The following is a 22813-nucleotide window of genomic DNA, read 5'->3' as shown; positions in this document are numbered from 1 at the left end:
ATCTGAAAATCAAATTTCTCACATAAAGGAAAGGCTTGTGTGAAAGCCAATTAAAGATGAAAGCATTAAAAATTAGACAGCAGCTAATACATTTAGAATACCTACGAAATCCATACGTAGGTCCAAGAAGCAGAGAAACCAGTAACAAAGCAGCAGAAGGGCTCAAAATTAGAACACCAAAAAAGTGCCCTGAAATGGAGGAATCCACTAAAACAAATGAGGGAGTCAGTTCCTAGGCAGACTGATAAGAAGTCCAGGGTCCCCAAGGAGGAGAAAGGGGTCTGGGGCTCTCAAAGGACAGATAACGGTCTGGAATTCTCAAGGAGGAAGAAAGGACAAACTTTTATTTTTTCCTCTACATTCCTCAGCCTGAGTCACATAAATTGTTTTTATCTTTAAGCCTGGAACTGATGATGACACAACCAACAAGTGGTTTGGACTCTGTACTAAGGATTATACAGCCCGATTATGTATCCTGCTTGAGGACAGTTTCTCCTTCTTGAGTGTCTTCTGGCTAATCCTGTTATCTTGAAATGTGGATTGTGGGAGTGGGTCTAGTAAGATCTTTGCAACCTCCAGACATTCTTTTGATTCATTGTAATAACTAATTGGAGAGTATATAACTCCACTGCTAACACAGGCAAGGGGGGCACTCTTTCAGAGTGTCAGAAGCTTTCTCTATCTCTTTTACGCTTTAATAGAACTTTATTACCCAAAAGCTCTGAGTGATCAAGCCTCGTCTCTGGCCCCGGATTGAATTCTTCTCCTCCGGAGGCCAAGAATCCCGGCGTCTTTTGTGGTTCAGCAACAACCTTCCACAGACAAGGAAACTGAATTGCAGGAGACAGAAAAACAAGACCCTGAGCTAAGACGCATCCTGGTGAAGCGACCACGACTCACGACGAAGGAAGGCATTCTTCCTCCAATCTGGGGAAAGAGAGAGCAAAGCTGGCCTCACACTTCTCCACGGAGTCACATGCAGAAGAACCTCCACAACCTCCTGAGGAAAGGAAACGTGTCCAAGAGCTTTACGCCCTGCCAGGGCACCCTTAAACTGTGCAGATGACAAGCAGGCATTCTGTTCTCAAGCACTCAGGACCCTTCTTGAAGAGACATCGTGACCATGAAATCCAGGCACCCTAAACCTTGGGAATGAAGGCGTCACTGTCGGAGCACTGCTGATGAAGGCCCTAAATCCACTTACACACAGGAGCCGTGGTTATGACACAGAGTGTCTGGGCTGCGAACCCCGTCGAGGTAAAAATAACAGACAGCTGAGACATGGGGAGATGGGCCCCGGAGAGTGAGGAAACATAACCGTGCCCCTCTCTTCTTGCCAGAATTTTCCTGGTGATCTAGTCTCACATTAACATAGGGGGCAGAGATACATGACGATTTCAATCTGCTCAGTTTCGTAAAATACGTTTTACCTTCAGAGCCATCTCTAACCAGGCCTCTAATTAGACAAAACTAGTGTCTCTCTCTCTCTTTTAGGGTTTTGGAGGTGCTGGGTCTTCACGGCTGCCTGGGGGCGTTCTCTGGTTGCAGTGAGCGGGGGCTACTCTCTAGTTCTGGCGCACGGGCTTCTCATCGTGGAGGCCTCTCTCGGCGAACACAGGTTCTGGGGTGTGCAGGCCCAGTAGGTGTGGTACACGGGCTTAGCTACTCCATGGCGGATTTCCCCAGACCAAGGATCGAACCCATGTCCCCTGCATTGGCAGGCAGATTCTTATCCACTGGACGACCAGGGAGAAGTCCGAGGAACTAATATCTCTTATAGCACAGAAACATTTTCTCAAAGATCAGTAATTTTTTCTGTCCTAATGCAGATTCTTTTCTATAAGTTTAAGTGAGGAAAAATTTAATTCTCTCATTAAAAATAGAACATATTGCACATCTCATACTGAATGACATTTCAAATGTGTTATTTTTCTATCTATAGACATGCAAAGAAAGGTGCCAAGAATGTGCAATTAATGTTTAAAATGGTTAATTTAGGGAAGCAGGGCCAAACATGAGTTTTAAAATAACTTATTCCTGGTTGTGTTCTACCATGTAAACATCTCATTATAGCCATGTATCACTTTCACAAACTTAAAAGTCAGGTTTAGATTATAAAAGCAAAAACAAAAAAAGACTTTCATTGAATTTTTAAACAAAGCATAAAATATAGGGCAATAGTATAAAAACTTCCAGAACAATATAGAAATGTCTAAGACAGAGAGGATCCAAAAGAAGAAAAAAGATCACTCATGGTTCCACCTTCCGTGACAACCAGAACAGTTCAGAATCAATTGTAACAGTCTCCCCTTCTGGATAGAAGTGGCTTCAGAGAGACAACACCTAACACTGAATAAACATCAGCTTGTATTTTCTCCCAATACTCTTAGGATCATTTTAATCACATTTAAATATTTAATTGACCAAAGTTTACTTTGGGTTTTGGTGCGAAGTCAGAATGAAATTTTTTCTGCTGTTTGATTAGTTGTTCTAAAGCATATGCTGAACGATCAATCCATTTCCTGCTGACCAACTTGAAATGTCACCTTCACCAAGTTCTGACTCGAAATTAAATAGCCCCAGGTATTGGGGCTAAAGGAAATCTACCCTGAATATTCACTGGAAGGACTGATACTGAAGCTGAAGCTCCAATACTTTGGCCACCTGATGTGAAGACCCGACTTATCAGAAAAGACCCTGATGCTCAAAGGCAGGAGGAGAAGGAGATGACAGAGGATGAGATAGTTGGATGGCATCATCAACTCAATGGACATGAGTCTTAGCAAACTCCTTGAGATAGTAGTGAAGGACAGGGAAGCCTGGCATGCTGCAATCCATGGAGTCGCAGGACACGACTGAGCGACTGAACAACAAGAAAGAGAAGGTTTGGGGCTTCCCAAGAAGTGGTGCTAGTGGTAAAGAATCTGCCTGCCAACGGAGGAAACGTAAGAGACCTGGGTTTGATCCCTGGGTGTGGAAGATCCCCTGGAGGAGGAAATGGCAACCCACCCCAGTATTCTTGCCTGGAGAGTCCTATGGACAGAGGAGCCTGTTGGGCTACAGTCTATAGGGTCACAAAGAGTTGGACACGCCTAAGTGTCTGAGCACAGGTTGAAGTATCCCATTTCAGCCCAGCTTTTGAGACCTCAATGTGCTCAGAAGCTGCTGGACCATGGAGCAGACTCTGTTGTCAGCTCTGCTCAAGCATCCTCCGTTGAGGAAGTCTTTCTCCTCCTGCTTTCCTGGTCTCTCCTTCTAACTGTGTGACTACACTCCTCTCTGTGTGAAGCTAGGCTCATCTCATCCCCCGCAGTGTGGTCAAGGGTCTGGTACACACACGGGTCCCCCCGGTCCTCAAGGAAGCCACTGCCCACGTGCGACAACGGGCAAGGGAACAGTGCCAGGCAAAAGAAAGGGGCCTTGAATTTTTGTTTTTAAAGCATTAACTAGAATTACGCTTCATTTCGCCACCTCCACTTTGGAGACTCATTAAGGTACTCGTTTTACTTTTTTCAATAGTATTTCCCTTCCAGTGTTACTCCTACTGTTAATTATTGGCCATCCTCATGATACCAAGGCAGTAACAATCACGTACTAAACGGCTTGCCCAGGAGAATTCTGCTCTCCCAGGCTCAGGCCCTTGCAGGGAGGGCTCGACCAGCCCCCGCGCAGACAGCCCTCCAGGGCGAGCACCGCCTCTCCAGTCCAGTTCACCAGGGAGAGGCCTGCGTGCTGAAGCCAGCCTCAGGGCCCTGCAAGCTCCAGGCAGCTTCCTGGCCCACGGATCTCACTGTAAATTCGTCCTGGGAGTGGGCACACCGGCCTCGGGAGCAATGGCTGGCCTTCCCTTCCGGCCTGGTGCCCACCGCTGGGCCAGCCCCCCGCAGCCTGGATGCTTCCACCAGCGCACTGGGCGGGTCCGAAGAGAAGGCAGAGAGGGACATGGCTGCACCCGGGGAAGCTGAAGGGAGCCGAGCTCCAGCCAGTTCAGTGCTGGAGCCAGAGGGGCATTGCTCACAGGCAAGAGGTGTGCCCTAGCATGCTCTGCAGAGGAGGAAAGGGGAGGTCAGCCCAGCCAGCCCCTCGGGACAGCACGGCTGAAGGCAGGTCCCGAACCGGAGAAGACAGAGGGAGCCCAGAACCAGAACCCTGGGCAGAAATCACAGGGAGGCGACTTCAGGTCCAAGCAACCGCCAGCTTTCTCTCCAGAGTGGCAGCCTGCCCTGGGACATAGGCAGTGACCTGGAACACAGTGAGTACACACTGCGTACACGCCTGGTCCACGCCTGGTCCAGGCAGTTACCTGACACACACACTGCACACAGAACCGGGTGTCAGGAGTGCCGCCGAGGGATTCCGAATGAAGGGAAGGTCAGGCCAGAGGACCCCCCAAAGCCTCTTGGATTCTGACCTTCACATTTAGCCAAAAAAGGGTTACTCTTTCAAGTTGGAGAAAATTTATTAAGGACCCATTTACAAAGCTTAGCCTATTTCCTAGTGACTCAGATGGTAAAGAATCCACCTGCAATCCGAGACTGAGGTTCGATCCCTGGGTCGGGAAGATCCCCTGGAGAAGGGCATGACATCTCACTCCAGTGTTCTTGCCTGGAGAATCCCATGGACAGAGGAACTGGGCGGGCTATAGTCCGTGGGATCGCAAGAGTCGGGCACGACTGAGTGGCTGACACTTTCACTTTACAAAGCTTCACGACAGGATGTAGGGAGGACACAGGGATGAGGGCAGCACCCCTCCTGGCGCCCGCAGAGCTGTTAGCATCTCTAGGCTGGACATGCCAGTGGAGAAGTTTCTGGAAGCTGGATGAGACCATCTCGAGGGGAGGGCCATCTTGACAGGAGCTGTCACCTCTGCTTGAGGGACACATTCAGACTGAGGTTACAAGACGGCAAGGGATCCTGGCACACAAGGACTTTGTTTATTCCCATCTCTGAAACTCGGCCAGGGAGTCGAGGAGGGTTACTCTTCAAATGTGGTCACGACCCAGAATGTGGAGAAGTATCAACCACACCCTTATATTGAGCATTACTGGCCTTTAACAGGGCTTCCCTTATAGCTCAGTTGGTAAAGAACCCACCTGCAATGCAGAAGACCCTGGTTCGATTCCTGGGTCGGGAAGATCCCCTGGAGAAGGGATAGGCTACCCACTCCAATATTCATGGGCTTCCCTTATGGCTCAGCTGGTAAAGAATCCACCTGCAATGCTGGAGACCTGGGTTCGATCCCTGGGTTGGGAAGATCCCTTGGAGGAGGGAAAGGCTACCCACTCCAGTATTCTGGCCTGGAAAATTCTACGGACTGTACAGTCCATGCAAAGAGTCAGACATGACTGAGGGACTTTAATGTGCATTTAATGATAAAAGGTGAAAAATAAGTTTGATCTTCCAAGATCACATCTGAACAAAAACCCGTTTAAATCTTCTCAAGTATCTAAAAAAATGAAGGCTCGGAAACTTCTCGGCATAATTCTACACGTAACCTCTGAGAAGACAGGGGTTAAAATAAAGACTCTAACTGAGAGCATTCCAGCCGCTGCCGGAGCGGGGCAGGAACGGAAGCCAGGCTGCAGTCAGATGCACAGATCCACGGCCACGAGGGCGGAGGTCTTTTGGGGGGCTGGGAGAGGGCCCAGTCCACTGTGGGGACAGCACAGCCCCGTGGCCCCCACCCTGAGCCGCCACAGTCAGAACAGAACCCCCAGGTGTCTGGCCGTCTCTGCAGATCCTGACGAAAACCCAGCCCTCCTGACCCCCACTTCTGACAGGAAATCTACCAGCTTTCCAATTGCTCTGAGTGCATGCGGGATCAGTGGTGTCCGACTCTTTGTGACCCCATGGACGGTAGCCCGCCAGGCTCCTCTATCCAGGCAATTTTCCAGGCAAGAATTACTGCAGTGGGTTGCCACTTCCTGCTCCCAGGGATCTTCCTGACCCAGGGATGGAATCCATGTCTTTTTCATCTCCTGTACTGGCAGGCGGATCCTTAACCACTGTGCCACCAGGGAAATCCTCTAATTGCTGTGAAAGTGAAGATGCTCAGTCGTGTCCAACTCTTTGCAACCCCGTGGATAGACTATAGCCCACCAGGCTCCCCCGTCCATGAAATTTTCCAGGCAAGAATACTGGAGTGGGTTGCCATTTCCTTCTCCAGGGGATGTTCCCGACCCAGGGATCGAACCCAGGTCTCCCGCATTGCGGGCAGACGCTTTACCCTCTGAGCCACCAGGGAAGTCCCGTCTAACTGCTCCAGGGAAGGGCAAACACAAGGATCGACTTTACAGGAAGCAAACAGAGCCGAGCAGGGGGAGAAAGGGGCCCGCGTGCCGGGCGGGGAGGACACCCGCGGGTCCCACGCACCTGAAGTTCTGCATGAACTGCCGGAACTTGTCCACCCTCCTGGCCAGCGGCACGATGACGTTCACCAGCGTGCCGGCCATGTTCAGCTGCTCCTTCTTCACCTTCATGATGGGGCCGAAGGGCCGGAACAAGACCAGGCGCCGAAACTCGTGCTTGTGGTCCCCTCGGAACGTGAGCTCGTACAGAGTGCCTTTATCCCTCTCTGTGCGGTAGATGCCTGGGGACAGACAGAGCGAGCGCTGAGAACTCACCCAGCTGCCGAGTGGCGCGCACGGCCCGGAGCTGGCGCGAGACGTTTCCACTGAAAATTCGGAGTGCATCTCCACGTCGGATAATTATGAGAAGACCCAAAATGCTTCCACTCAAATCCCCAAAGAAACGAAAACACCGTCGATTTAAAAATCACCGTTAATGAAGACTCTAGCAAAACCATGACCAAAAAAATGTGCCATGCTGGATACAAAACTGTATTTATACTTATTGAGGGGTCTTAAAAAAAGGATGGTGAGGGAATATGCCAAATAAGATCAGCTGTCATGTCAGTCGGGGTTATGGTTTTTCTTTAATGCTATTTATCTACATTTTCTGCCATATGATTAAACACTTTAATATTATACTAAGAATATAATATTATACTAGGAATAATATACTAATATTATACTAACATATACACTATTATACTATTTTATACTATATAATATTGTATAATATATACTATATATAATATGGTACTAATATACTAAGGACAATATAATATTATGCTAAGAATATAATTACTAAGAAGTGTGTTAAAATTATCTCTTAGAAACGACAGCCGTTTCAGAAGGAGTGACCACAAGGATCTGTGCGGGGCACTGGGGCCATCACCTGGGTCACGTGGCCCCCACGGAAGCTTCTGGAAGCACGGAAGTAGATGAAGCCTGTGGGCCCAGCTCAGGGGCAGGCACACATCTCACGTAACTTCACTGCAGAAGCAGCACAGCCCGCGTGGCAGGGCCAGCCTGCTGGGGCCACAGTGGGCCCCCCCGAGTACCGCCGTCACTCAGACTCCACCATCTCCCTCGCTGGGGTGACCATGGCCCCAGCATCTCCGCTCAACCGTGGGGTGAGGCTCCTGGGCCAGATCACACAAAACGTCCCCACTTTGTGAGTGAGCCCGTCATCCCCTGGTGCCTAAATTCCACACCTCCTCAGGGTCACTGGGCTCATGGGCGTTTTCCTACCATCGGAAAAAATACATCAAATCCAGTGAATCACCAGACAGGCTTCCTCCTCTTCTCTGCGATTTTCGGGGTTTTCTCCTCTGTGTCCTTCCTTCCCCTGTGTGCTGTGATGTGCTTAGTCACTCAGCCGTGTCTGACTCTTTACGACCCCACAGACTGTAGCCCGCCAGGCTCCTCTGTCCATGGGATGCTCCAGGCAAGAACATTGGAGTGGGTTGTCATGCCCTCCTCCAGGGGATCTTCCCGACCCAGGGATTGAACCCAAGTCTCCCGCACTGCAGGCGGATTTTTTACCAGCTGACCCACTAGGGAAGCCCAAGAATAATGGAATGGGTAGCCTATCCCTTCTCCATCGGATCTTCCCAACCCAGGAATCAAACCAGGGGTTCCCGCATTGCAGGCGGATTCTTTACTGTCTGAGCCACTAGGGAAGCCCTTCCCCTCTCATTCCTCCCTCTGAGTCCCTACTGTGGCCTGGACTCACCCCTGGACTGAGTATCTACAAGGCGACAATGGGGAACGCAAGCATCCGCCAGGGGACCACCTGTCTCCAGGCCTCTCTCGACCCCTCCTCCTTTTGTCCTCACCCCACCCCCTTTTGTGGGGACTGCAGGTCTGCTGCAAAGCGTCTCTACTCTTTGCCTTCCAGGAGCTGCTCACCCCACAGTCTTGGTGGGGCGGCCTCTCTCTCATCTCCCTCTGGAGCCACAGAAAGGAGCCCAGGGCCGCGACTCGTCCAGGTGCTTCCCACCCGGGGGCACGGGGACTCAGAGCTGAGTGCAGGCTGTGAGGATGGATGGGGCAGGGCCCCCTCCTGAAGCCCGCGGGGCTCCTGGTGCAGGTCGGGGAGGCGGAGAGAAGGTCTGCAGAGCTCGCACTGGGGCAGAATCCAGCCTCCCTGCAGGGACCACTCGTGGGAGAAGGGAGGCACTGCTCAGGAGTCCGAAGGAGGTCTCTGAAAATGCGAAGCGGTTCCCTGCAAAGCCTGTTCACGCTCTCGGGCAACTGGTCCTCGCAGAGCACACAGGAGCCTCCCTCCTCCGCCGCAGCCTGGAGCCGGGGGAAGCCAAACTCCCAAGGCCCAGAGGAGGTGGGACTGAGTCAGGAAGGAGTCGATGGGCTAACTGCATCTCCACTGGGTGGAGACAGACCTGTGACCCAGCAAGCCACCCCCCGGACAAGGCTGCTACAGAACTGAACCTGCAGATAACAAGGTTTCTCAAAACAGTCATCCTCTTTCTCCGAACCAGGGTTGGAATCATTAACTTTTAAAAATCTAAACCGGGGTCCGAATCATTAACTTTTAAAAATCCAAATCCACAGAAGGTGCTGGTATATGCTTGTTTTAAGAGGTAGGCATCTATTTATAAAGAACCAGAGAATGCAGCATTTCTTATCATTAATGATTCCTACAACCGTGCCTTTGGGCAGGGGCACCAGCACCTCGGGGGAACAGGCGAGGCTGCGGTCCTGGTTCCCGGAAGCACTCCCCACCCCACTGCCACCCCAGGCCCTCGTGGCCCTGGCCACGCTCACCCACAACCCCAGCTGTGCTCACCCACAACCCACATCTGTGCCTTGCAACAGCTGCTACATTCACTCTTTAGCCTATTCCCCATACTCTAATTAAATTCATTCTGTCTTATGAGTCTGATTTTAGATCCCCTAATCCCATCTATTTTAAATAATCACTTAAAACCCTCTTGCAGCCTATGTCCACCAAATCCCAGCCCTGGGTCTACCACATCCCCCAGAGGTACTCCCTCACCCCTCCACCCCCTAGTTCTCATGGCATAAGGACAGCAGCTAAGGAGCCGCCATGCGTCCTGGAAAAACCTTCAGCAGTGGAAACTCCAAAGATCCTCTCTCAGAGGGAAAGGAGCTGAAGCTCTCTGGGGCAGGACCAGGTTTTCAGTCAAGAAGCTGTGTGCACAGCGGCAAATGCAAAGCAACTCGGCCGCACGAGGCCCTCGCTAGTCATGTTTTATAGGACGGTATCGTTCTTATCCACTCGGCAAAATTACAGATCAAAATAGGGACCGGAGCTGGCTGAGAGCTTAGTCTAGCACCCTTTCCCTCTCTCCACCCACAGGAGCTGAGCTGACTTTGAGTTTGGTGTTTCTGCTCCCAGTGCAGGCAGACTCGTGTTCATCCTCTCATCCTTCCAGTGGGGTGGGGGCGGGTGTGCAGGCCCCAGGACCACTGACAAGGTGGGGGCACCTCCTGGAGTCCAGGGTGCAGCTCCGAGGTCTGCGGCACACACGTCTGCTCCTTCAGTAGGCAAGGAGCTCGCCAGGTGGGTGTGTGATCCCGACCTACGTCCTGTCTTCCACTTGGGACCTCAGAAGTCACGACGCCAAATGTCCCTGCCCGCCACACGCCAGCCCCCTCCTCCCCGCCCTCACTCAGTCTGAGTAGGCATGGAGGCCAGCACCGCACTGCTGAGCCCAGAAACGTCTCCACTTTCATCCCTGCCCTTCCTACCTTGCTGCGTGGAGCCCAGGCCCCCTAGCTGGATCCCTCCGGGCCTCTGACACCCCTGGCCCACATCCAGATCCATCCTGCATGTACCCTGGGCCCTTAGCTTCCCACAGGACCACCCTGCTTCTGCTCTGCCCTAGCTAAGAAGGCCCCCGGCTTCCCACGGCCCAAAGTCCCAGGACTACATACAGCCAGGCCTCCAAACCCTCCCTCTAAGTGAAAGTCGCTCAGTCGTGTCTGACTCTTTGCAACCCCACGGACTACACAGTCCATGGAATTCTCCAGGCCAGAATACTGGAGTGGGTAGCCATTCCCTTCTCCAGGGGATCTTCCCAACTCAGGGATCAAACCCAGGTCTCCCACATGGCAGGCGGATTCTTTACCAGCTGAGCCAGCAGGGAAGCCCCAAACCCTCCCTCACCCTCCCCAAACTCCTGTCCGAATGACTTGAGGCTTGGTCCTGCCCCACCTCATGTGAAATCGGATTTATATCGAGCACATACAACTTCTCTTTCTCCTGGAGAAACTGGAAGGAATGTGAAGTGGTGCAGCTGTGGAGAAGAGCCAGGCAGTTGCCCTCAGAGGTTAAACACAGAATTATATAATATGATCCAGCAATTCCACTTCTGGGTGTGTACCCAGAGGAACTGAAAACAGAGACCTGAGCAGGTACTGGAATGCACATTTTCACAGCAGCCAAAAATGGAAGCAACTCAAATCTCCACGAACAGATGAATGGATGGACGAAGTGTGGTCCATACACACAGTGGAATACTGCTGCTGCTGCTAAGTCACTTCAGTTGTGTCCGACTCTGTGCGACCCCATAGACAGCAGCTCACCCGGCTCCCCTGTCCCTGGGATTCTCCAGGCAAGAACACTGGAGTGGGTTGCCATTTCCTTCTCCAATGCATGAAAGTGAAAAGTGAAAGTGGAGTTGCTCAGTCGTGTCCAACTCTTTGCGACCCCATGGACTGCAGCCTACCAGGCTCCTCCATCCATGGGATTTTCCAGGCAAGAGTACTGGAGTGGGGTGCCATTGCCTTCTCCGCAACGGAATACTACCCAGCCTTAAAAAGGAATAACATTCAGACATACGCTGCAACATGGAGAAACCTGAAAATGTGCTAAGTGAAGCAGGTCAGACAGAAAGGGACGACCGCTGTGTGATTCCACTCGCACACTGTCTCTAGAGGAGTCAGAGACAGGAAGCAGGCTGGTGGGCACCAGCGGCTGGGGCAGGGGAGGGGAGTCAGTGTTCACTGGGCACAGAGTTTCAGTCTGATGTGATGTGAAAGTTCTAGCAATGGGAGGGGATGACGGTTACACACAGTGTGAGTGTACTCAATGCCAATGAACAGTACACCTAAAAACGGTTAAAACAGGGACCTCTGCTGGCAGTCCAGTCGTTAGGATTCTACACTCACTGCCGAGGGCTTGGGTTCGATCCCTGGTCGGGGAACTAAGATCCCATAAGCCAGGCAATGCAGCCGGAAAAAAAAAATGGTTATAATTGAGAGCAGGAGGAGAAGGGGACGACAGAGGACGAGATGGTTGGATGGCATCACTGACTCAATGGCCGTGAGTTTGAGCAAACTCAGGGAGATGGTGAAGGACAGAGGAGCCTGGCGTGCTGCAGTCCATGGGGGTCACAAAGAGTCAGACACGACTGAGCAGCTAAACAACAAAACTGCTGTCCCATGAAAAGGCCAGGCATTTTCTCAAGACACAGTTCCCCACCGGCCCCCGCTCAGCCCTCATCCTTCTAAACTGGACCCTGCTTCCCTGGGAAGATTCTGAGACTCTCTCAATCCAAGGCCCCACCCCCTACCTTGCTCCTCCAGACACGTGGGCCTGAGAGCTTGAGCCCCTTGAGAGAGTCATTTCCTAGGTAGGTTGATAAGAAGTCTAGGGGTCCCCAAGGAGACAGGGGTCTGGAATTCTCAACGAGGAAGAAAGGACAAACTTATTTTTTCCTCTACATTCCTTAGGATTATATAACAATAATGTATCCTGCTTGAGGACAGTCTCTGTATTAAACCTTCTGGCCAATCCTGTTATCTTAAAATGTAAATTATGGGAGTAGGCCTGGTGAGGTCTTTACAACCTCCAGATATTCTTTGGATTCATTGGAGAGTATATAACTCCATTGCTAACACTAGCAAGGGGGCACTCTTTCTACCCCCTTCTGATGTCTATGTCAGAAGCTTTCTCTATCTCCTTTATACTTTAACAAAACTTTATTACACAAAAGCTCTGAGCGATCCAGCCTCGTCTCTGGCCCCAGATTGAATTCTTCTCCTCCGGAGGCCAAGAACCCTGGCGTCTTTTCAAGGTTCAGCAACAACCTTTTTCACCCTCTGTGTGGAGTTGTTCTCCTGATACAGGATACGCACGCCCCAGGAATGGTCCAGTCCACCGTCTCCTCTTACCGACAAGCAGACCGAGACCCCGGGCAGCTGTCTCCTTCCTCGACGCCCCTTCCACACCCATCGCCGAGCCCTCAGAGCAGGGGAAGAAACAGGAGCACGGATACCAACAACCGGAGGAACAACATCAATGTCTATGGTGAAAACCACGGCCGGCAGCTCCTATACCCTCGATAATCCTTACTGCCCCTCCGCCCGCTCCAGAGCTTTAACGCCTTCTTTTACCCACAACTGTAACAGCTGTTAAATAACAGTGACCTGAATTCAGAGCCTACCACACATTACAAGTAGTAAATTTTGAAGGAGGAGATTTTCATAGAAAGAAAAAAAAAAATTTTCAGGACCTCCCTGGTGGTCCAGTGGTTAAGAATCCTCCTGCCAACGCAGGAGACACGGGTTCAACCCCTAGTCTGGGAAGATCCCGCGTGCCGCGGAGCAACGAAACCGGGGAGCCACGATTACTGAAGGCTGCACGCCCGTGCTTGACAACAAGAGAAGCCACTGCGTTGAGAAGCCCTCATCCCAATTAGAGAGTAATCCCCACTTGCTGCAATCAGAGAATGCCAGCACTCAGCAGCAAAGACCCAGCACAGACATAAATTAATAAACAGGCTTCCCTGGTGGCTCAGTGGTAAAGAATCCACCTGCCAAAGCGGAAGATATAGTTCGATCCCTGGGACAGGAAGAAATGAGCAGGAGAAGGAAATGGTCAGCCCCAGTCCAGTGTTCTCGCCTGGGAAATCCCATGGACAGAGGTGTCTGGTGGGCTACAGTCCACGAGGTCACAAAAGAGTTGGCTACAACTTAGCAACTCAGCAACAACAAAATAAATAGACAAAAATTTAAAAATACATATTTCCAGAAAAAAAGAGAGTATGTGTGGAAAGAAAATGTGTAACAGGCAGAAATGCTGACAGTAGTAAATAATGACAGGTCACCTCCAGACAGCAGGGTGGGGAGGGGACACTCATGTTGTTATTATTTTTTAATTTATCGGAAATGTCTGGGATCATCTAATACAAAGGAAAAAAAAATAACACCTTCTACCCTGTAACCTGCCTGTGAACACACCCCTATAGGAGCATATCCTCCTTCGTCTGTTCAGAAGAAGAGGCTGACACTCCCGCGTGGGACTTTACTCCACAACGTAACTGTTGACTCTTGCGGTGCTGCTGTTATCCCGAGAAGTCCGCTTAGGTGGGACGTCTCACTCCTGGGCACACGGGATGACAAGACATCCCCACGGTGCCCTCTGTCATCAGCTCTCTTTTCTAAGGAGAGGCAGCAGACATTTAATATTTGTGAAAGACTGCAGCCAAGTTCCCAAATCCTCAGGTACCTACAATGTAAAGAATTCTCCCCATAAAGACAGTAAAAAGGCTTCCCGGCTTGCCTCCCATGCCAGGTTACAGGGGCCCCTGCAGACACCTCTCTTCTCCTGCATCTCAGCACATCAGCTCACAGCGGTTCCGGATACGCCCTGATTCAGGTTCATCACCATTAACTTTCACTAAACATTTCTCCTTTGATGATACATGGCTGCAGTGATGTCCTTGCTGAAATAATTCACAGGTCATCTTTCTACCCCTATTCACTGCGTTTGTTCATGCCATGCATCCGTGCCGAAAAGACTCGACACTTGGTTCTTAATCTATCAGGAATTTCTGAAAACCTCACTTACTGAGGGCTCCTCCCAACTTCATCACCAGTACTAACAGTCGATTTTCTTTTCAGAGCCATATTTTCCCCACAAAATTATGTATCAGCTCCATGAAGGCGACTGGGTATCTGATATTAAAAGTGGGAAGCAAAGGCATGTTAGCCCTTTCCAGGTGGTGCTAGTGGTGAAGAACTCACCTGCCAACACATAAGACACAAGAGATGCAGGTTCGATCCCTGGGTAGGGAAGATCCCCTGGAGGAGGGCATGGCAGCCCACTCCAGTGTTCTTGCCTGGAGAGTCCCATGGACAGAAGAGCCTGGAGGGCTACAGTCCATGGGGTCACAGAGTCTGACATGACTTAGTGACTTAGTACACACACACACACACACACACACACACACACACAAAGGCACGTCATGATCCCAGTGTAGCAGGGCGCTGGGCTCCTCACCAGGGGGCCCCGCCATCCACACACCATTCACAGTCACCCGACATGGTTATTTTCATCCTTATTGATTTTTCCTACTGCTATCATTCACCATGGATTGTGTTATCCATCAGAGGTATGAAGAGGCACATGATAAAAAATGACCGCGCTCTCAGAATTCACATTCTAGAGAGGAAGGGAGACAGACACACACAGCACGCTAAGCACCTAAGCGTTCCCCACGGCCCAGGGGGCAGAAAGGAGGGTGTGTCCACCTGCTGAGGGTGTGGACAGGCTGACAGACGACATTTCAGCGGGACTGGAGACTGAGTGGGCGTGTGCCAAGACTGCAAAATCAGAACATTCCACGGAAAGACGGCAGCGAAGGCAAAGATACTGCACAGACAAAATCGACTTGTCGTGTGTGGCAAAGCTGAGGGAGTTCAGCCAGGCTGGGGCACAAGGCGGGGGTGGGCGGTGAAGCTGGGCAGGCCGGTGGGGAGAGCCCTTGGGCCACCAGGTCATCACCAGGAGCAAACTCGCCCGGAGCTCCAGGGAGAGACGAGATGCGATCAGTGCCCTGGCCTGATGGCAAGGTGGGTGCAGGACGAGGCGTGAGGGCGGGAAGCAAGAAAGAACCCCGTAACTCAGCAGGAAACTGAGACAGCGCCAGCGAGAGAAGTGGAAAGGGCTGGAGTGACCCCGGCTAGAGGTGGGAGGGCGAGCACGGGGCGGCGTTGGGACTAAGGGAGGCTGCAGGCCAGGGGAGGGCTGTGAGTTAAGCTCAGGAATGCTAACTTGAAGAGCCACGTGGGCAGGTCTGAAGCTCAGCAGAGGGGCCTTTTTTCAGAGTGAGGTGCCCCCCGCCTTTGAGTGGCGCTGCAAGAAATACAGGTCATGGGAAGAGGAGCCCGGGATGCGGGCCTGGCACGTTCCCACCAGCAGGCGCTGGCGGTCAGCGGGGAGGCGGCGAGGTCAAGGCAGGCGCAGAGGCAGGGGAGGGCGGCTTAGTCCGGCCGTCGGGTCAAGGTCAAGCTAGACGAGGACAGGGTGGCCCCCGGGACAGCCAGCAGCCCCCCATGACCGCCGCCATGAGGCTCCAGGAGCAGCAGGCGCTACAGGTGAGAGATCGAGGGACAGGGGTGAGCCGGGCAAGGAAAGCATCTTTCTTCTGTTTGCCTGCGCGGGTACCTCTGCCCTTCCCTTCCCCTCTGCCTGGGATCCCGCCCCAGGCCGGCTCCTCTGGGTCTTCCCGCCTTTCAGATCTCCACCCAAGTGGACCTCCACCAGGAGGCATCTCCTGCCCCTGGGTGCCCTCAAACACGCTCCCCACCCTGGTGCTGTCCCCGCCTGTGACCTGTCTTCCCACCTTCTCAGGCCTGTGCACCACGCCGCGCACCGGCTCCACCCACAGCAGTTAAGCTCCTAGGGACCCAGAGATTTGTTTCTGGGGTACAGGGGGCAGACGGATGGCAGGGGGTGGTGCTGGGTAAGGAGGGGCGGCCACAGCAGAGCAGCAGTCAGAGGAACTTAAGGGAATCTCTTTCTTTCCTTAAAAATAGAAGAGAGCCCACGATGTGCTGCGAGGAAGACGCAAAAAGAAACAGATTGGGGGGGGGGGGGTGTGGAAACAGGGATGGAATGAGGACCGCGGGGGGTGGAGTCCACCCCCCAGGGAAGGAAGGACCACCTTCCCTGACCACACCCAGCAAAGGGCAGGAGGCGGCCAGCGGGGGGACCGCCAGGGCGTGAGGAGGCGGGGCGCCCAGGGGAGAGGAGGGTGAAGTGAAGCAGGAGGGAGCGGAGGCCTGGAGGACAGGTTGGGGTGGGCAGAGGCTGGGGGCAGGCGGGGCCGGTGGACACTGGAGCGACGTGGAGCAGGGCGAGCGGGGCTCCCCGCCCCTGGGCAGAGGGCGTCTGTGAGCCGGGAAAGGGCACGTGCACACAGGACCATCCGCAGCAGGAGAGGAGGGGAGAGACCAGACTCCCTGATCCGGGCGGCTCTGCGCATCGTGTGCGGGGTCAGGGGCTGAGGGTCGGGGTGTGACCTGGGCTGGGGTGGGGTGGGGTGGGGTAGAAGGAAAGGCAGGGTCGGGGGCGAGAAATGGGCCCAAGAGAGGAACCACAGCTCAGGGGCCAAGGTCAGACGGGACCACAGCGTCCCAAGAACTGGCCCCCGAGGACGCGGAGGTTTCATGGAGGAGCAGGCTCTCGGGGAGACCGGGCCCGGGTATGGCTGTCCTGGAGGCGGGCCTCCCCCACCTCCCTGCGATTCACGCCCTCAGACGGCAGGACCGACTCCAAGCCCATGGCCTCCTCTCCGGGGATGGGTCTCGGCGGATCCTCCTCGCTCCTCTAAGGAAAGAAAAGTGAAAGTGAAGTCGTGTTCAACTCTGCGACCCCATGGACTGTAAGGAACCAACATGGAAGCCGCACAAGGCGATGCTGCCTGGACTGAGCAGACGGGTCCCAGGCTCCAGAGCAAACCCTGAGGGTGGGAAGTCTCCCCTTATCACACTTCCCACCAGCTGCTGGCTACCTCTCTGAGCATATGAAGAGTTAAGTCCAGGCTGTGGGAACAGAAGTAACTCAAGACACAGCAGCAGCGATGCACAGGGGTTAAGGGTCAGAGAGCAGGGGCTGAGTGACCCCACCCTTGTCTCTGGTGACCGTGAGTCGTGTGTCCACAACTATGCGTCCGGCTCACCACCACGGAGAGGCCGTGCGGCCCAAACAGCTGCACCAAGTTTGCGGATACCATCTCAGTTCTAAGGAAGTTTCTACACGACCTGCTGTTCACCGCATCCTCTTACAGAGGACAGAACAGAGGCTTACATAGAAATTTATTAACTTGTCCCAGGTCATGAACAATGCATTCAGGGGGTGATGGGAGGATGGATGTGACCAAGAGCCAGTCATGGCCAAGCTCTTAGAGGCCAGTTAACCTCAACATCAAAAGTGAAAGTCGCTCATTTGTGTCCGACTCTTTGTGACTCCACGGACTGTCTCCAGGCCAGAATACTGGAGTGGGTAGCCTATCCTTTCTCCAGGGGATCTTCCCAATTCAGGGATCAAACCAGGGTCTCCTGCATTGCAGGCGAATTCTTTACCAACTGAGCTATAAAGGAAGCTAACACCAAAAGGATGCTTGTAACTCTTTTCTTTTCTGCCCTTCCTTTCTCTTTGAGATTGACTTTTGAGAGGAGAAAAGCATCAACAAAGATTCTTCAGAAAGCCAATCGCCTGTACACAATACATTAACGAAGTGAGTCTTAAAACTCACTTCTGGGATAGGTTCAAGATGGCGCAGTAGAAGGACATGAGCTCATCTCCGTCAAGAGCACCAAAATCACAGCTAGCTGTGGAACAACCACTGACAGGAGGACGCTGGAACCCATCAAAAAAAAAAAAAAAAAAAAGACACCCCACGTCCAAAGACAGGAGAAGCTGCAACAAGATGGTTGGGGGTGGGGCGCGCAGTCATGATATAATCAAATCCCACATCTGCTGCTGGCTGACCCACACACAGGAGAACAATGGTCCCAAAGAAGCTCTCCCACTGTTGTGAAGAGAACACCGTTGTGTTGCGGAGCCCCACGTCAGGTTTCCCAGCCTGGGGATCAGGCAAAGAGACTAGGAATGCCCACGGAACCTGACTTTGAAGGCCAGGGTGACTGGACTGCAGAACTTCTACAAGACTGGGGGAAACAGAGACTTCACTCTTGGAAGGCACAAGCAAAGCCTTGCATGCAGCAGGACCCAGGGTCAAGGAGCAGTGACCCCACAGGAGACTGAACCAGACTTACCTGCTAGTGCTGGAGGGTCTCCCACGGAGGCATGGGTGGGCAGTGGCTTGCCAAGGGGACAGGGCGCTGGCAGCAGCGGTCCTGGGAGGTGCCCTTGGTGTGAGTCCTCTTGGAGGTCACCATTTACCTTACCCCAGAGCCTGCAGACTCCAGGGCTGGGTCCCCTCGGGCCAGATGACTAACAGGGAGAGGGCACAACCTTATCCATCGGCAACCGGAGCCAAGTCTTGCTCAGCACGGCCCTGCCCACCGGAGCAAGACCCAGTTTCCCCACCACCGGTCCTCCCATCAGGAAGCTTATACAAGCCTCTTGGGCTCCTCCACCAGAGGGCAGACAGAAGACGCAAGAACGACAAGCCCACAGCTGCCAGAACGAAAAACCACATATGCCAGCAAGTTAATCATAATGAAAAGGCAGAGGGTTATGTCCCAGATAAAGGGGCAAGACAAAACCCCAGAAAAACAACTAAATGAAGTGGAGATAGACAAACTTTCAGGAAAAGGATTCAGAATAATAATAATGAAGATGATCCAGGATCTCAGAAAAAAAAAAATAGAGAGGATGCAAGAAATGTTTGCCAAAGACCCAGAAGAACTAAAGAACAAACAAAGAGAGATGAACAATACACTGGAAGGAATCAACAGCAGAATAACTGAGGCAGAAGAAGGGATAAATGACCTGGAGGATAGAATGGTGGAAATCACTGCTGCAAAACAGAATATAGGAAAAAGAATGGGGGGAAAAAAAAAAAAATGAAGACAGCCTAAGAGCCCTCGTAGACTGGTTCCAAATAGGAAAAGGAGTATGTCAAGGCTGTATATTATCACCCTGCTTATTTAAATTATATGCAGAGTACATCATGAGAAACGCTGGGCTGGAAGAAGCACAAGCTGGAATCAAGACTGCCGGGAGGAATATCAATAACCTCAGATATGCAGATGACACGACCCTTATGGCAGAAAGTGAAGAGGAACTAAAAAGCCTCTCGATGAAAGTGAAAGAGAAGAGTGAAAAAGCTGGCTTAAAGCTTAACATTCAGAAAACTAAGATCATGGCATCTGGTCCCATCACTTCACGGGAAATAGATGGGGAAACAGTGGAAACAGTGTCAGACTTTATTTTTGGGGGCTCCAAAATCACTGCAGGTGGTGACTGCAGCCATGAAATTAAAAGACGCTTACTCCTTGGAAGGAAAGTTATGATCAACCTAGATAGCATATTAAAAAGCAGAGACATTACTTTGCCAACAAAGGTCCGTCTGATCAAGGCTATGGTTTTTCCAGTGGTCATGTAAGGATATGACAGTTGGACTGTGAAGAAAGCTGAGTGCCGAAAAATTGATGCTTTTGAACTGTGGTGTTGGAGAAGACTCTTGAGAGTGCCTTGGACTACAAGGAGATCCAACCAGTCCATCCTAAAAGAGATCAGTCCTGGGTGTTCATTGGAAGGACTGATGCTGAAGCTGAAACTCCAGTACTTTGGCCACCTCATGCGAAGAGCTGACTCATTGGAAAAGACCCTGATGCTGGGAGGGATTGGGGGCAGGAGGAGAAGGGGACGACAGAGGATGAGATGGCTGGATGGCATCACCGACACAATGGACATGGGTTTGAGTAGACTCCGTGAATTGGTGATGGACAGGGAGGCCTGGTGTGCTGCGATTCATGGGGTCGCAGAGTCGGACACGAGTGAGCGACTGAATTGAACTGAACTGAAGAGCCCTCTGAGACAATGTTAAATGCACAAACATTCACATTATAGGGGTCCCAGAAGGAGAAAAGAGAAAGGACCTGAGAAAATATTTGAAGAGATAATAGCTGAAAACTTCCCTAACATGGGAAAGGAAACATTCAACCAAGTCCAGGAAGCACAGACTCCCAGGCAGGATAAACCCAAGGAGTAACACACCAAGACGCACAGTAATCAAAATGATGAAAATTAAAGACAAAGCTAAAATATGAAAAGGAACAAGGGAAAAATGACAAATAGCATATAAGGGAACTCCCATCGGGCTCTCAGCTGACTTCTCAACAGACTCTCTACAAGCCAAAAGGGAATAGCATGACATATTTAAAGTGATGAAAGGGGGGAAACTACAACCAAGAATACTCTACCCAGCAAGACTCTGGTGCAGATTTGATGGAGAAATCAAAAGCTTTCCAGACCAGCGAAAGTTAAGAGAATTCAGCACCACCAAACCAGCTTTACAACAAATGCTAAAGGAACTTCTTTAGGCAGGAAACACAAGAGATGGAAAACACCTACAAAAAATAAACCCAAAACAATTAAGAAAATGCTGACAGGATCATACATATTGATAATTACCTTAAATGTAAATGGATTAAATGCACCAATCAAATACACAGATAAGGCTAGGTGGATGAAACATGCACATGGGTGCACCTCCACTAACCCTATCATGCTACTTAACCCCCCAAATTGCATGCAATTATTTTATACTGTTAGATGAATCATGTTTCCACTGTGACTCGCTGTTTTGTCACACTATTTTTTGCCTCGTTTATTGATTGTTAAAACTGATAAACATCTTTTACTATTTTGATTATGTAACAATTATTCGTTTTAATACCATTGCATAATTAATGATTGGTCGACAGAAAATAAGAGAATTCTGTATACTAAATTACTACTTTTAATAGAAAAAACTGGAATCACTTTTCAAAACCCACATGCACATTAGAATTATCTTGGAATTTTTTGAAAAATACAAATGCCTAGGTATTGTTTTTTTCTTCAAAGCTCCAGATGTGATTCGAGAGGGCAACCATGTTTAAAAACAACAGGACAGTGTGGAGATTTCTTAAAAAACTGGAAATAGAACTTCCAACCCAGCAATACCACTTCTGGGCATACACACTGAGGAAACCAGATCTGAAAGAGACAGGTGCACCCCAATGTTCATCGAAGCACTGTTTATAATAGCCAGGACATGGAAGCAACCTAGATGCCCATCAACAGACGAATGGATAAGGAAGCTGTGGTACATATACATCATGGAATATTACTCAGCCGTTAAAAAGAATTCATTTGAATCAGTCCTAATGAGATGGATGAAACTGGAGCCCATTATACAGAGTGAAGTAAGCCAGAAAGATAAAGATCATTACAGCATACTAACACATATATATGGAATTTAGAAAGATGGTAATGATAACCCTATATGCAAAACAGAAAAAGAGACACAGATGTACAGAAGAGACTTTTGGACTCTGTGGGAGAAGGCAAGGGTGGGGTGTTTCGAGAGAACAGCATGTATACTATCTATGGTGAAACAGATCACCGGCCCAGGTGGGATGCATGAGACAAGTGCTCCAGCCTGGTGCACTGGGAGGACCCAGGGGAATCGGGTGGGGGGGAGGTGGGAGGGGGGATCGGGATGGGGAATACATGTAACTCCATGGCTGATTCATGTCAATGTATGACAAAACCCACTGCAATGCTGCAAAGTAATTAGCCTCCAACTAATAAAAATAATTGAAAAAAAAAGAAATAATGTGATAATAAATAATCTGGTGCATATAAAAAAAATTTTTTAATTAAAAAAAAATAAAAACAACAGGAGCTTATGATGCCCTTTAACTTTTATCTAGTTTCACTTTTTCTATTTCATAATCACTTTATTTAATGTTTTCTAATTGCTCCACCTCTTTTTTGTTATTCTTTCTCAAGTCTTTATCAAGTGTAGCAGAAAAGCTTTTGTGTGTGTGTGTGTGTATATATATATATATATATATATATATACTGACATCTATATAAATAAATAAATAAATATATATATATATATGAAAACATGACTTTTTGCTTAGCTAAAAGTCCATGACATTTTGGTTCCAACTCTTTGACTACATATGAATACAATGCTAGATTTCTAATTTATATTTACTCACAACTTTGACATAGTTTCATTTATTCTGGCATTTAGTATTACCGATAAAAGTCTAGAAAGCTTATTATTTTACAGATTTTTTTTTTTTTTAATTTGAATGAGGCTTGAAACCACTAATCCAATTCTGAGAATATAAAGAAATACTATATTGCAAAAAAAAAAAAATAGGAAATTTAACATGTGATACAGTATTATTAACTAAAGCACAGATTCTGTTCAATTTTCTTATGCACATGTCCATTATTTGTTTTCATATCTTATTCAAGACTCTACATCACATTTAGTTGCATTGAGCAGCTTCAGCTACAGGCAGAAGCTTCAGCTACATGCAATAAATTCTTATAAATTCTCTTTCATTTTTATTCTGTTACAAATATTTCCTAATTTTCCTTGTTACGGATTCTTTGATACACCCATCATTTAAAAGTAGACACTTAATTTCCAAATACATGGTATTTATAAAGTATCGATATTAATTTCTCATTTAAATTCTTCTCTGCAATCAAA

General features: G+C 50.0%; 1 protein-coding gene across 18 annotated transcripts in view; it reads right to left on the bottom strand.

Annotated features, from left to right (window-relative positions):
* Positions 1-22813, bottom strand: part of CSGALNACT1 (chondroitin sulfate N-acetylgalactosaminyltransferase 1) — a 321780-nt gene that overhangs the window by 27129 nt on the left and 271838 nt on the right. For all 18 annotated transcript variants that reach the window (XM_061134454.1, XM_061134459.1, XM_061134455.1 and 15 more), the window contains one exon: positions 6373-6589. In XM_061134454.1, coding sequence (XP_060990437.1) covers positions 6373-6589 — 217 coding nt within the window. The remainder of the gene's footprint in view (positions 1-6372; positions 6590-22813) is intronic.

Source organism: Dama dama, chromosome 32, assembly GCF_033118175.1.
Source record: "Dama dama isolate Ldn47 chromosome 32, ASM3311817v1, whole genome shotgun sequence".
Classification (NCBI taxonomy): Eukaryota; Metazoa; Chordata; class Mammalia; order Artiodactyla; family Cervidae; genus Dama; species Dama dama.
The sequence above is the reverse complement of the archived record's forward strand: the minus strand, read 5'-3'. Positions and strand labels throughout refer to the sequence as shown.